This window comes from Acartia tonsa, chromosome 2 (assembly GCF_053477335.1).
Source record: "Acartia tonsa isolate MP-2025a chromosome 2, ASM5347733v1, whole genome shotgun sequence".
Taxonomy (NCBI): Eukaryota; Metazoa; Arthropoda; class Copepoda; order Calanoida; family Acartiidae; genus Acartia; species Acartia tonsa.
In genome coordinates this window covers 14,843,966-14,860,081 of record NC_137261.1, presented here as the reverse complement: position 1 = coordinate 14,860,081, position 16,116 = coordinate 14,843,966, and the positions used below count along the sequence as shown (strand labels likewise).

The window sequence follows — 16,116 nt, the reverse complement described above, 5'->3', positions numbered from 1 at the left end:
ACAAGAAGCTTCACTGTAAAAGGGGAATCATATCGTTGCAGTTTTTTTTTTTATAAATTAAGTAAACATTTAAGGCAAAGCAAGAAAGAAATAGAAGATAGGTTGTACTCAGAGGGAGAGTGAGGGGACAATGGGCTGTTTATTACATCAATTTATGTGCCATTGTCTTATCCCTTTAGATCCCTGAGTTTTACTACTATGAAATGTTGTGTAACTATCTACCCCTGTTGAAGTAAAATATGTATCTAAATGTCAAAATCAAGTCTATAAATGGTCCGCGTTCAATCCGTTTGTTTCTCTGTAGCAAAATGGCTGTGGCTTTGGTTAGTACTTTCAGTTTTTTAGGGATTTTGTTAAAAAAACTTTTTTTTTTGGGGAAGAGATTAGGCCAGAGTTTCATATATATTATTTTAAAAAGTTTCAATGCTCAAAACTTTAATAATATTATATTGTGTTTCCTTTAGCTTATACATTTATTCCTACGCTAGCCAAGGAAATTTTATAGATTAATTTTATTTTTTATCCTCGTGAATTTTTAGGTAACTTTATTGTCTGTATGCCTGACTGGTCTCACCAGCGCAGAACTTTTAGGGACTGGAACCGGACCTAACAGCTGCAGTGCCCCTCCATACAGGTAACTATATATTGGCTGTATGCCTGACTGGTCTCACCAGCGCAGAACTTCTAGGTGAAGGAACCGGACCTAACAGCTGCAGTGCCCCTCCATACAGGTAACTATATATTGGCTGTATGCCTGACTGGTCTCACCAGCGCAGAACTTCTAGGTGCTGGAACTGGACCCAACAGCTGCAGTGCCCCTCCATACAGGTAACTATTTATTAGCTGTATGCCTGACTGGTCTCACCAGCGCAGAACTTCTAGGTGCTGGAACTGGACCTAACAGCTGCAGAGCCCCTCCATACAGGTAACTATATATTGGCTGTATGCCTGACTGGCCTCACTAGCGCATAACTTCTAGGTGCTGGAACTGGACATAACAGCTGCAGTGCCCCTCCATACAGGTAAACTATTTATTGGCTGTATGCCTGACTGGACTCACCAGCGCAGAACTTCTAGGTGCTGGAACTGGACCTAACAGCTGCAGTGCCCCTCCATACAGGTAACTATATATTGGCTGTATGCCTGACTGGTCTCACCAGCGCAGAACTTCTAGGTGAAGGAACCGGACCTAACAGCTGCAGTGCCCCTCCATACAGGTAACTATATATTGGCTGTATGCCTGACTGGCCCCACTAGCGCATAACTTTTAGGTGCTGGAACTGGACCTAACAGCTGCAGTGCCCCTCCATACAGGTCACAGGTCTCCTTAGCAAAACCTTAGATTAAAAAAAATCTCGAAAGAAACGGACAACAGGGCCTTCAAATAGGGTACTGTGGTGGTCAGAATCCGTTGGAGATTAAATCTTAGCTGCTCCTTCTTGCCAGATATTGCAATTTGAAGTTTTGTGGTAAAAATGCCTATAATTACAAGAATTCCAAGGATATATGCATAAGTGAACACCTTAATTCATCAAATAAAAAGGGCGAGTTTAACTTTTGAGGAGTTTAGATATCTCTTCATTTGTAAACTACACACTTCATCCCCATTTAGAACAATTTTTACTACTATAAATGATGTTTTTAACTTCAATAAGAGTAATAAACAAGGTACTATAAGCTTAAAGAGGTTTGCCCAATTTACAACTTTATCCCAAAGGCTGTTACCCTGGAAAAAACTTAAGTTTAAGTTTACATATGGCCCAAGTTACTTTTAGTAATTCTGCTTCCCCCCCCCCCCCATACTCTCACAACCTACCAACTTTAGGGTGGAGGGGGGGGGGGGGAGCATAGTAATACTATTATGTGTTTCTCAAAAACTAATTGAAGTATAGTGGGAAAAATTTTTATGTAAGGTTTTTTTGCCAAAATTTTGTAGAAATTATGTTGACCACCTTCTCTCCCCCTCCCCCTTGTCCTGACATAATTGGGGGGGGGGGTGGCGGAAGATCATTCCAATGTGTTTTAAGAAAATATTAGAGATACATATAAAGCTTTTGGATTTGTATTGTTGTGGGACCCAAAGCACTTTTACATATATTACTGACCTCTTCCCCTCCCCTCATAAATCAAAAACATATCATTTTGTAAAGAGAGAATGGTTGGGTTGCAGTTGAAAGGTTACTACTATGGTGTGTTACTAAGAAACCACTAGAATTGTAGCAGCAAAGCAAATATGCTTTGTTACGACAAAAGTAATTTTAACAAATTTTGCTGAATTCTCCTTCCAAGCCCCCTTTCCCTCCCTATTGCTTTACAATCTCTCCCCCCCCCCTCCCTCCAAATAAGTAATAGAAGGGAGTATAGCAATACCCTTGTGATTTACTTGTAGATTACTCAAGATATAGAGTGCTTTTGGATTTAAACTTTAGTAGGTCCATAATTACTTCATAATTGAACAAATATTGCTGACCTTTCCCCAACCCCATCCAGAAAAATTATATTGCTGCTAAATTTCCTCCACCCCCATAAAAAAAAAGTTAAAATATTGCTTGCCCTCCCCCTCCCTCTCCAGCTACCCTCCATACAACCTCACCACCTGTGTTTTACTCAGAAACTACTATAGCAATAAGGAGCAAACATTGGAATAAAACTTTTAGATTTCAAATTGCTTCATATGTATTACCTATTCAATGTTTGGGGAAGGAGCAATGGGTTGACCATATTTATTTTATTAGTCCAATAGGCTAGAGGAGATTATATAGCAAAATAATTGTACTAGATTGGGAGGGTTGTAGTTGAAATAGATATTTATAAAATTAAATATACCCTGAATATCACCAGAGGTTTCTAATAATATACAATATTATTTACCTATGCCACTAGCCACTACTTCCAACAGACGGAGGGGGGGGGGGGGGAATCCAGCAATATTTGTAAAAGTAACGAATATCCCAAAAAAGCTTAAATCCAAAGTTATATTTTCCATGTCCATTGCCCCCCTCCTAATAATTTGTGGTCTAAGAAGGAGGGAGTGGGTTGGTTGCAGCAATATTTGCAAGAGATTTTGATGGCTACTAAAGTTTACGTACTAAAGCTTATATTTCCAGAAACTTTGGGCCTAAGAATCTTACATATAATGTTTTCTTTCAATACTTCAAGTAGTTTTGAGTAAAACATAATACTATTACTTTGCCCTCCCCCCTAAAATTTATGGGTTGCAAGAGGGGGTTGAAGGGGGGGGGGGGTTGAGAGTATTTTAAATATTAACTTTAGCAATATGTAAACTAGAACTGAGGTTTTCTTTACTGGTTCCAGGGTAACAGCCTCTAGCTTAAAGTTGTAAACAGAACAATGTACCTTTTCATTAAATAATTTCTTTAAAGAAACAATATTTTCTAAATGGGGAGGGACTGTGTAGTTTACATATGCAGAGACATATAAACTCCTCAAATGTTAAACTCACCCATTTTATTTGATGAATTAAGGTGTTTTCTTGTGCATATATCCTTGGAATTCTTGTAATTTTAGGCATTTTTACCACAAAACTTCAAATTGCAATATCTGGCAAGAAGGAGCAGCTAAGATTTAATCTCCAACGGATTCTGACCACCACTGTACCCTATTTGAAGGCCCTGTTGTCCGTTTCTTTCGAGATTTTTTTTAATCTAAGGTTTTGCTAAGGAGACCTGTGAGGTGACTATATATTGGCTGTATGCCTGACTGGCCTCACTAGCGCATAACTTCTAGGTGCTGGAACTGGACCTAACAGCTGCAGTGCCCCTCCATACAGGTAACTATATATTGGCTGTATGCCTGACTGGCCCCACTAGCGCATAACTTCTAGGTGCTGGAACTGGACCTAACAGCTGCAGTGCCCCTCCATACAGGTAACTATATATTGGCTGTATGCCTGACTGGCCTCACTAGCGCATAACTTCTAGGTGCTGGAACTGGACCTAACAGCTGCAGTGCCCCTCCATACAGGTAAACTATTTATTGGCTGTATGCCTGACTGGACTCACCAGCGCAGAACTTCTAGGTGCTGGAACTGGACCTAACAGCTGCAGTGCCCCTCCATACATGTAACTATATATTGGCTGTATGCCTGACTGGTCTAACCAGTGCAGAACTTCTAGGTGCTGGAACTGGACCCAACAGCTGCAGTGCCCCTCCATACAGGTAACTATTTATTAGCTGTATGCCTGACTGGTCTCACCAGCGCAGAACTTCTAGGTGCTGGAACTGGACCTAACAGCTGCAGTGCCCCTCCATACAGGTAAACTATTTATTGGCTGTATGCCTGACTGACCTTAGCAGCGCAGAACTTCTAGGTGCTAGAACTGGACCTAACAGCTGCAGTGCCCCCCCATACAGGTACTGAATGTTTAAGGATGAAAGTGGGAGCTAAGATGGGACCATTGAGAGAGGGGAGAAGTAGACCCCGTCCCTTTCAATTGTAGGGGCTTTTTCTCTTGGGCCTCTCCCAAAATAGTTGTAAACCTTCCCAGGCCTTTGTGAAGCTACCCTGTAAAGGAGAACCATACCAGTTCGTCGGTTAGAGAGATCCATCGGTACAGACAGACAGACAGAGATACTTCTACTTTATTATAAGGATTTACATCCAATAGATAACACAGGTTTAGACCTTGAAGACCCTTTTGAATGGCTTCGAAACCGATTAATATCCGCTGGATTAGAACCTATTCTCAGCCATACTGAAAAGACTTGTAGAGTATCTTATTACAGACAATTTTCAACAAATATTAAAATAAGATTAATACCAGTTTTGTTAGCCCGGTTCTTCGTGGCTTATAAAGCTGGTTTTAACCTTATAACTTATTATTTTAATATCCGAGGAAAGCTTATAAATGCGATAAATAACTAACAAATGATTTTGATATTTTAGAGCAAGATGGGTGGCCAATTTCCGTGGATGTCCCCAAGAGAAATCATGCTGCAATGAATATGGCTACTGCAAGACAGTGGTAAGGACTAGTTATTTATTGCATCGTATTATAGACAGTTTTCTGCGGGTGGTAAAATGAAAATTAAGCGAATAAAATCAGTTTTGTTATCGCTGAAGGGACTGAAGGCTCGGTCTAACAAAACTGGTTTTAATATTATGGTTTTTATTTTAATATTCGTGGAAAATTGTCTGTCATACGGTGGAATACATGATTTTTCAGTATGACTGAGAACCGGTTTTGATTCAGCGGATATTAATCGGTTTTGAAGCCATACTGGAAATTTAACTTTAGCATGACCCTAATTACTAATCATCTTAGAAATCACTATTTCAAAAATAAAAATATTGGTTATTAAATTTTTACCTTTAGTTTTAATTTAGATTTTATTCATAGAGACTGTATAGTATTATAAAATTTTTTCGACCATTAATAACCAAAGAAAGTCAAACACAAAAAAAGTGATGAAAGCTAAGATTTATTAAACACATTTTGCATACTTCCATTTTTGACATTGATTTTTAAAAGTAAAGTTTTCCGTAACGTTTAGCTCTTTTCATTAATTTAGACATTTTATAATTGTCCTATCGATTTTAAACTTGATAATTCCTATAAGCAGTTATGCAACACTTTTACTTACAATTTTGTTTAGAATTTATACATTTATATTCTGCTTATTAAGTTCTGACACTCTACAAGCGTTAATGTTCGTTTGTCCTACCATTTTAGTGCTTTGCTTTTATGGATATTTTCATTCCCATTTTTATGAATTTTTAGGAAGCCTGGCAGAGAGGAGAATTTCGTGATTGCAACGGAATAAGCAATGGCTTCTCCCTCCCTACACAAACTATTCAGGACGAACAAAACGCCGCCAATGCCGGTAAGTGCATTTCCAATATGTCTTCGATACCGATTAATTCCCGGTGGATAAGAACCAGTTTTCAGACATACTGAAAAAATCATGTATAGCACCGTATTGTATCCGGTTTTCAATTTAAAAAAAGTTACAAATATAATATTAAAACCAGATTTGTTAGGCCCGAGGGGCCGAAGGCACGGGCTAACATAACTGATTTTAATCATATAACTGTACATTGTATAATTGTATTTGCTATTTATAATACGATGCGATAAATAACTTTTTAAGTTTTACAAAACCTTTATATTTACAGCAAGTTTATTGCCATTTTAAGCAGAGATAAGACAGACCTTCTAAATTAAAGAAAGAAATTACAATCCCAATTATTCTCAATATTTTTATATGTTTATAATTTGTTGTTTGCATTAAATCTTTGTAAAGAAAAATCTTCATAATGTAAGAAATAAATATATTACACCTTTGTAACATTGTAACAAATATTTGCAGTAAGGCTTCGAAACCGATCAATACCCTCTGGATTGGAACCGGTTCTCAGCCATACTGAAAAATTATGTATAGCATCTTATTACAGACAATTTTTCATAAAAATTGAAATAAAAATTTTAAAAGTAATACCAGTTTTGTTAGGCCTGGGCTTTGGCCTCTAGGGGATAACAAAATTTGTTTTAATCTTATAGTTTTTGATTTAACATCCGCGGAAAGCTGTCTATGATACGTTACAATAAATAGTTGTTTTCTTATAGGTGATTTGAGTGGCCTTCATCTTTTGTCTGTTCCCAGAAACCGCCAATTCTTCTCCGGAATCTTCCAGGGAATCGGCGCTGGTGTCGGCGGTATCCTCAACGGTTTCGGAAGCGCAGTCGGCGGTATTGTTAGCGGTGTCGGTGGAGCCGTGGGTGGCGTTGCTTCTGGAGTTGGTGGTGCCATCGGCGGTGTAGCTAGCGGCGCCGGAAACGCTGTCGGCGGTATTGCCTCTGGGGCTGGAAACAGTGTTGGCGGCGTTGCTCATGGTGTTGGATCCGTCGTTGGTGGGGCTGCCAATGGAGTTGGTGGAGCTGTCAGCGGAATTGCCGCCGGTACCGGTGGAGCTGTGGGCGGTGTTGCCAGCGGCGCTGGCGGTGCTGTTGGTGGTGTTGCAAGCGGTGCCGGTAACGCTGTCGGCGGTCTTGCCTCCGGCGTTGGTAATACTGTGGGTGGAGTTGCCCAGGGAACTGGCAACTTTGTCGGCGGTGTGTCCAACGGGATTGGCAACACTGTTTCTAATGTTGTCGGCGGCAACAGAGTGCCCGTTCGCCGTCCCAGCCGTCCCTTTTACTTCCAATCCACCCGCCCCTACACTACAGTATACACCCCCACAACCTTCACCAACACAGGCAACTTTGTAGCCCCCGTGGACCCCATTCCCAACCGTCCCACCACCTTCACCACCATTGTTGATCCCAGGCCCCAGGTGCAGACTGTCACGTCTGGACAGTACATTGTTGACCCCAAGCCTGAAGTTATCAGAGCCAACAAAATCTGCAAGAAATCTGACGGCTGGTATTACTGTTAACTAGTTAAAAATATGACAAAACCCAATCTGTACCACTTTTTGATTCTTGTGATGTCATAAAAATGAGGAATTTTCTTTCCCACTTCTCCTATCATCTCCCTCATTTTTATGACGTCACAGGAATCAAAAGTGGTGCAGATTGGGCTTCGTCTAAAAATATGATCCAACTTAAGAATCTCCTTAAAAATACCTAAAGTAAAAAAACTCATATCTGTAAAACTCCCTGTTATTATTGTCTTTGTTATGTTACAGTCTTCCAATTTGTTATGAATGTTGCTCCTTGTTATAAATGTTAATATTAAATATTAATAAATATTAATATCCTCTTTTTTTTTGAATTACTGGCGGCTGTGCTCCTAGCACCTAGGAGCTCTGTATTCGAAGGAGTAAGTAAAGTAGGAAAATAGCCCCAAAACAAATTAAATATCTTATAACTATCCAGGGACATATAAGAAGATTCCATATATGGAGAACTTAATCGGTTCAGTAGATATCGAAATCTTAAGCTAAAGACAAAAATTATACTACTTTATAAAATAAGAATAGCGGTTGCGCCCCTACGATATAGTTATTATTTAATTAAATCAATGAGTAGGGTAACAAACACCATCCTAATCCAAACATTTCAAAATCAAATTACCTAAAACCATATCGGGACTTATTTAGAGCCTCCCTAAAAGGGATAGCTCAATCAGATCAGTAGTAAATGAAATCTTAATATTATTAAAACCTTACTACTTTATATATTACAACTAGCGGCTACGCCCTTAGAGGCCTCTAGGGGCACTTGAGGAGGGGGGAAGTCGAATTTGATAACCCAATTTCTTATTTTAGATTTTAAAAGAAAAAGTAAAAAAATATATTTGGGGGTGGAAATTTTTTTTTTTTTGGGGGGGATTTTTCATTTTTTGGGGGATTGGGTGTGTCCCACCCCCCCAAAAAATAGTTATAAAATTTCCTGGGACCTATGAGAAGCTACCCTGTCAAGGAGAACCCGATCGGTTCAGCGGTTAGCGAGATCCTTCGGTACACACAGACACACAGATACACAAACAGACAAACATCCTGTTACTTCAGTATAAGGATAACTATCTGACTAAAACCCAAGTTATCTTTAAACAGATAGGGAGCTTATCTGAAAATAAAGTCATTTAGGACTTTAATATAAAGATACGAAAAGGATAAGACCATGGGAAAATAGTAAATGTATCATGATATACAAAATTACCACTTTTCTTTATTTTAATAAGTATGAAAACGTTTGGGGACGGACAATAAGTGATTTTTGAGTAAATTTGCTACTGAAAATATTTTTGATCTAAAGAGATAAGACAATGACCGATACATTGAAGTACATCCCCAATGATTATACAACAAATTACCCCTTTTATAGATTACAATTAGTGGTTAAAACGTTTGGACACCAACATATCAAAAGTCCCCAAAGTTGTGGAGCCAACGAACAAGAAAACACTGTTATAAAACTTTGGGGACTATTATAATAAACAGCCTAATGTCCCCTCCCTCTTTGACAAAGTTATAGAGCTGATATTTAGTTGTTATAAAAAAATAAAACAATCGTAAATTAACAATGCAATAGGAATAGGATCAAAGAAAAAAATTACGAAACCATTATAGAAAGTATTTATGTTTTTTTTTATTTATCCTTATAATAAAGTAACAGGATGTTTGTGTGTTTGTGTGTTTGTCTGTACCGAAGGATCTCGCTAACCGCTGAACCGATCGGGTTCGCCTTAACAGGGTAGCTTTTCATAAGTCCCGGGAAGGTTTATAACTATTTTCTTGGGGGGTGGGACACCCCCAACCCCCCCAAAAAATGAAAAACCTCCCCCCCCGAAATTTTTTTAAAAATTTTTTTTAACTAATATTAAAAATGGGGGGGGGGGGCACCCCCCCAAATTTTTTTTTACTTTTTTCTTTTAAAATCTAAAATAAGAAATTTAATTATTACATTCGACTCTCTCCTCAAGTGCCCCTAGAGGCCTCTAGGGGCGTAGCCGCTAGTGTCTAATATAACAACCGAAAAAATCACATTTGCTACATATCTTAACAGACATACTGACAGACACATTAAGTGATTTATAGAGTAGCTTTGCTACTGAAAATATACATTTACTGTTTCCATTAGAATAAAGAACCTGAGCAATTTTAAGAATGCAAAATGAAATTATTCTCCATTTAAATGAATTTACTGGGGAAATTAGAATTCCAGATAAAATTAGAATAAACATGATACCAAGCTCAGGGCGGGTACCTATGTCCTAAGAGTTATTTATCGCATAGTATTATAAACAGCTTTCCGCGGTTATGAAAATGAAATATTATTATATTAAAACCAGTTTTGCTAATATTCAGTAGCTAATCAATTCAATGCTACCAATCCTGAACTTCAATGGATATAAAATACGTGGATATTATGAAAGATTATCACAAACATTGATTATATGTTTCTCCCGGCTGGCTAATATAACTATAATCCCATTCTAACCAACTTTATGACTTTACCCCATCACCTCTCATGACTATGGAGGATCATATTGACCAAAATCTGAGGACTATATTAACAACCTATATATATTGACAACACTATACCCACAAGATCTAATAATCTCACATATAAAAGATGTTATTTTTTTGTTGAGGGGGGGGGGGGGAGTTAAAAAATATTATGAAATTAATATGGCTAAAATTATTAATTTCTTTAATCTATGTCCCATCTACTTTTAGGTTTTTTCTTTTCTTTCCAAAGATAAACTTAAAACAAACAAAACATTTTACATACATTCATGTAGTAACACAAACTTAGTATTTTATAACAACTCTAAAAGAAATTAAAGAGTCATTAAATTAAAGTAAAAGAAGCCTGTTTGTCTTTCTGCAAACTTTATTTATGACTACATTTACTTGATGGTATAAGTCGATAAATAGAATGTCTTTGATGTTCATTATAAATTTTCTTATATTAGCCATAGTCACAGTTACTTAACCCATAAAAGTCGGGCCCCTTTCCACACCTCACCATTCGATGAGGGGGGGGGGGGAGGGCAGGGGCTTTAATTCAAATATCTCAGCTCCTATTAGAGCTAAAGGGCTAAACAATTTTTTGCATGTCCTTTGTTTGATAAAGAATTTCCGACTATTAATCAGTCAAAGTCATACTTTGCTTTCTTCACCCTTTTATATCAAAACCTTTGTTTTTAGATCCGGAAGGTGGGCCCCCCTTCCCCTTCACGACCGCTAAGGGTTAATGTCATTTAGTCGACATTGACCTTTGAAATTACATGTCAACACATTGCTGCAAGCTTTACTAAGAACTTTCCTTAATATTTATTTTTTATGGGGTGGAAAACCTCTGGAAGTTTGGGTTGAAATTGATGCTATAAAGAATAGGGGCGCAGCCAGTAGTCTATTCTATATACATCCAGTTTTTGTCTGAAGCTTAGGATCTCAATAACTAATGAACAAATTGGGTTTTCTATTTTAAGTAATCTTAACATAGGTTCTGTGATAATTGTTTTAGATTTAAGACTTGGGATATTTTTATTACCTCTCTACCCTTTCGAATAAAACTCCCTATGCTAGGGGCGCACCCAATAGTGTTTACAATATAGTATTATTTGTAACTACCATTCATGCATAATAATTAACTTTAAGGATTTGAACAATTATTCTAAAAATTACAATTTTGTCAGAGAGAGAGAGAGAGGGGACAATGGGCTGTTTATTACACTAGTCCCAAAAATTTTATAATAAAATTTTCTTATTTTTTGGCTTAACTTTTTTGGGGACTTTGGTACCCACCCAGGACCTAGGAGATGTAACCCTGTAAAGGAGAACCATATCGGTTTAGTGGTTAACGAGATCTTTCGGTATACACAGACAGACACAGATCCTGTTACTTTATGATAAGGATTTTTTTAGATAAGCCTGTCCTGTCTGAATTATGCAAAGTTTACTTGCTGAATTTTAACAAAATATTTGGCAGGATCACTTATCTAGCGAATGGGTTAGCAATCAGGAGGGGAGAGGACATTGGACTGTAAATTGTAATGGTTTCGAAACTTTTAAAAAATATATCTCAATCGATGGTTTAAAAACTTTGAAGATCTTTTTTGATTTTGGGAAAACTGATCTCTAGAACAAGTAGGTACAATAGAATAAGCGAGGCATCTCTATAATCAAATCCTAAACATGAAAGTATGTCCATTTACTGTATCCTGTTTTAACCCAATTTTGAAACAAATTTATGTTCAATTTTGTTTAGACTTACAAATTATTTTTCTGCTTATTAAGTTCTTACACTTTACATCAGTTAAAGTTCGTTTGTCCTTCCATCTGATTTTAAAGCTTCAGTTATATTAATATTGTCATCCTTGTTAAAGAAGGTTAATTTGGGCCAATCTCTGGCAAAATAAAAGATTTTTTCAAATATTTGTAACACGGTAACAACACAGAGAGGGAGGAGATATTGGGCTGTTTATTACACTAGTCCCCAAAGATTGAAAATAATGTTTTCTTATTCGTTGGCTTGAAACCTTTGTGGACATTTATTGATTTTTGATTTGTTGATTCACTACGTTGAGTGTTTAATTGTTTCAACCACTAATTTCAATCCACAGAAGGGGTAATTTTGTGAATCATCAATTGGAATGTACATCAATTTATCAGCTATTGCCTTATCCCTTTAGATCCCTGAGTAATACTAAATAATAATATGCAACCTAAATATTATATTTATTTACAATTATTTAATTTATAATCTTAATTCAACATTTAAAATTATTTTAGCAGAATATTAGACAGGTTTTCTCCTTTTATTTAAAAAAATGTTATTATTTGTTTGTGTAGTTTGTTGCAAAAACGAGAAAAAAAGATTTATTTTACGTCTTTTTTTCTTCAGTGACGCTTTCCCTGCGCACTGTGGATCTTGGCTATTCCAGTATAATTAATTAGCCTGTGTTAGTACCTGTTTTTAGTGCCCTAGGAAAATGGGGATAGAAGTCACAGCTTTTGGTCTACCTATTCTATTGGGAAAGAGAAGTGTAAGGGGAAAAGAAATCCCCTGACGTCAATAGAATAGTGGGCCAAAAGCAGTGACATCATTCGCCATTTTGCTAGGGCACTATAGACAGCCACGACTTTTTTATGCTGCTTAAAACGGTAGCAGGCATGAGACGTTCGTTCAGCCGTTTGGCAGCTACTATCCTTTAAAGTTCATAGATAATCGTTACGAGGAACAATTTACCGAGAATTGCATTGGATAACATAATAGAACTAAATTGTACGATTTGATTTGCCATTCCAGAGATGTTGATGGATAAACTAATATTATCTTATATAAATATTTTACCTAAAACTATATACAAGATTTCTAATGTGAAAACATAATTCCGAGATTACATGGTTATGCCTATGTAGGAATATAGGCATAAGAAAATAGACTAGAGGTGGATTCTTTGAAAAAATTAGGCTCGCTACTCGCTGGTTAGGCAAAATTATTTTTAAGAAAAATCCTCCTATATCGTATAAAAAATCTACAAAAATTAAATAAAATCATAAAAGGATATTACCATACGATTTTGTTTAATATTTGTAGATTTTTAATGTGATTTTAGAGGATTTTTCACAAAAATATTTGTGCCTCACCAGTGATTAGCGAGCATAATTTCAAAAAAAGAATTTACCTTAATTTTAAAAAAATTTAGTATTACGGACCGACAGACGGACAGACCATAGGCGTCCAAGGGGGGGGGTAATGGGGCGATTACCCCCCCCCCAAACGAATTTGGGGTGCCGTAGGCACCCCCAAATTTTTTTATCATTTTACCCCCCCCATTTAAAATTTACTCCTACCCTGGGGGTGCCGTAGGCACCCCCAACCATTTAGGAGGGGGTATTTACCCCCCCCAAACAATTTTGGGGGGGTAAATACCCCCCCCAAAATAGAAAATCTCTAACAAAAAAAATGTTTAATACTATATTTTTGATCAAATTTAAATTACCCCCCCCAAAAATTTAACCCCGGGGGTAAATTTTGGGGGGGGTAAACAAATTTTACCCCTGCCAACAGATTTCAGGGGGGGTAATTACCCCCCCCAAGCAAATTTTACCCCCGGGGTAAAAATTTTGGGTGGGGGGTAAAAAAATTTGCGGCGCGCTTCGCGCGCCATTTTACCCCCCCCCAAAACCGAATTACCCCCCCCTTAAAAAAATTTTACCCCCCCCAAAATAAAAAGCTTGGACGCCCCTGGGATAGACGCAGTGAGTTATAGAGTAGTTCTCACAAATACGGTCTAATCTTGCATGGCTCCGTAGTCTATATCATAAAATATATCCTAGTTTAGAATAATGAAAATATTATATTAACCTATACCTCTATCCCTGTAGCCTATATCATAAAATATATCCTAGTTTAGAATAATGAAAATATTATATTAACCTATACCTCTATCCCTGTAGCCTATATCATAAAATATATCCTAGTTTAGAATAATAAAAATATTATATTAACCTATACCTCTATCCCTGTAGCCTATATCATAAAATATATCCTAGTTTAGAATAATAAAAATATTATATTAACCTATACCTCTATCCCTGTAGCCTATATTATAAAATATATCCTAGTTTAGAATAATGAAAATATTATATTAACCTATACCTCTATCCCTGTAGCCTATATTATAAAATATATTCTAGTTTAGAATAATGAAAATATTATATTAACCTATACCTCTATCCCTGTAGCCTATATCATAAAATATATTCTAGTTTAGAATAATGAAAATATTATATTAACCTATACCTCTATCCCTGTAGCCTATATCATAATATATATATTCTAGTTTAGAATAATAAAAATATTATATTAACCTATACCTCTATCCCTGCATAGTTCTGTAGCCTATATCATAAAATATATTTTAGTTTAGGATAATAAAAAATTATATTAACCTATACCTCTATCCCTGTAGCCTACATCATAAAATATATCCTAGTTTAGAATAATAAAAATATTATATTAACCTATACCTCTATCCCTGTAGCCTATATCATAAAATATATCCTAGTTTAGAATAATGAAAATATTATATTAACCTATACCTCTATCCCTGTAGCCTATATCATAAAATGTGTCCTAGTTTAGAATAATGAAAATATTATATTAACCTATACCTCTATCCCTGTAGCCTATATCATAAAATGTGTCTTAGTTTAGAATAATGAAAATATTATATTAACCTATACCTCTATCCCTGTAGCCTATATCATAAAATGTGTCCTAGTTTAGAATAATGAAAATATTATATTAACCTATACCTCTATCCCTGTAGCCTATATCATAAAATGTGTCCTAGTTTAGAATAATGAAAATATTATATTAACCTATACCTCTATCCCTGTAGCCTATATTATAAAATGTGTCCTAGTTTAGAATAATGAAAATATTATATTAACCTATACCTATATCCCTGTAGCCTATATCATAAAATGTGTCCTAGTTTAGAATAATGAAAATATTATATTAACCTATACCTATATCCCTGTAGCCTATATCATAAAATGTGTCCTAGTTTAGAATAATGAAAATATTATATTAACCTATACCTCTATCCCTGTAGCCTATATCATAAAATGTGTCCTAGTTTAGAATAATGAAAATATTATATTAACCTATACCTCTATCCCTGTAGCCTATATCATAAAATGTGTCCTAGTTTAGAATAATGAAAATATTATATTAACCTATACCTCTATCCCTGTAGCCTATATCATAAAATATGTCCTAGTTTAGAATAATAAAAATATTATATTAACCTATACTTCTATCCCTATATATCCTAGTTTAGAATAATAAAAATATTATATTATCCTATACCTCAATCCCTGTAGCCTATATCATAAAATGTGTCCTAGTTTAGAATAATAAAAATGTTATGCGATGCTGGCATAACCAACAAACACGGGATAAAAATTATTATTCTAAAAAGAAATTTCAGAAATCTATAATACAAAGTAGAACGATGTCTGTCCGTCCTTCCCTTAAGATCTCAATAACCACTGAACCGATTGGATTCTACTCTTCAGGGAATTTACCTATTGGTCCTGTGGGGGTTTTAGGCTATTTTCTTTAGGGGTGGGACCTCCCAACCTACCCAAAAACAAAAAAATCCACCCACCATTTTTTAGGCAGTTATTTTATTGAGGTATATTTATTTCAAAATAAATGGCAACACCAAAAATACCTAATTTTTTTTAATTACCTATTGTTGCAAAGCCCCTAGAGGCTAATGGTGAAGCCGCTAGTAATTAAAATAACAATTGTTTTATCATTCTAATGAAATTCAGACTACGTAATAATGTTAACTTAATAATTACAATAAATTTTACATGTCAAATCAAAGAATCCTTATCCCTACACACACATACACACACACACAAAATGGCAAAAATGTAAGAAAAGAAAATATTTTTATAGGAGAAGAATTTAGTTGCAATGGGAGGCAGTTTAATACCAATTTCAACAGATTTGTTAGCAAAACAACAACAACAATATAAACAAGGAAACAAGTTTCCATAAAATGCATTGACCCGCGACCGTGGCTCAATACGTAGCGCATTTGCTCGTCATCGAATAGGTTATAGGTTCTAATCGCGGCCCGACATCGCTTCATAACTAAAGACGCCAAAAATGGTTT

At 36.0% G+C, this 16,116-nt stretch overlaps 2 protein-coding genes across 2 annotated transcripts in view; both read left to right on the top strand.

Moving 5' to 3' along the window:
* The window catches only part of LOC145305445 (uncharacterized), a 344,737-nt gene that overhangs the window by 267,993 nt on the left and 60,628 nt on the right, over nt 1-16,116 (top strand). The gene's annotated exons all lie outside the window — the stretch shown is intronic.
* Nucleotides 253-7,722, top strand: LOC145305282 (uncharacterized). The gene is made up of 5 exons (XM_080146894.1): nt 253-323; nt 540-634; nt 4,907-4,985; nt 5,742-5,844; nt 6,588-7,722. Exons 1-5 carry the CDS (start codon nt 309-311, stop codon nt 7,394-7,396), a joined length of 1,101 nt encoding a protein of 366 aa, XP_080003020.1. The 5' UTR covers nt 253-308; the 3' UTR covers nt 7,397-7,722.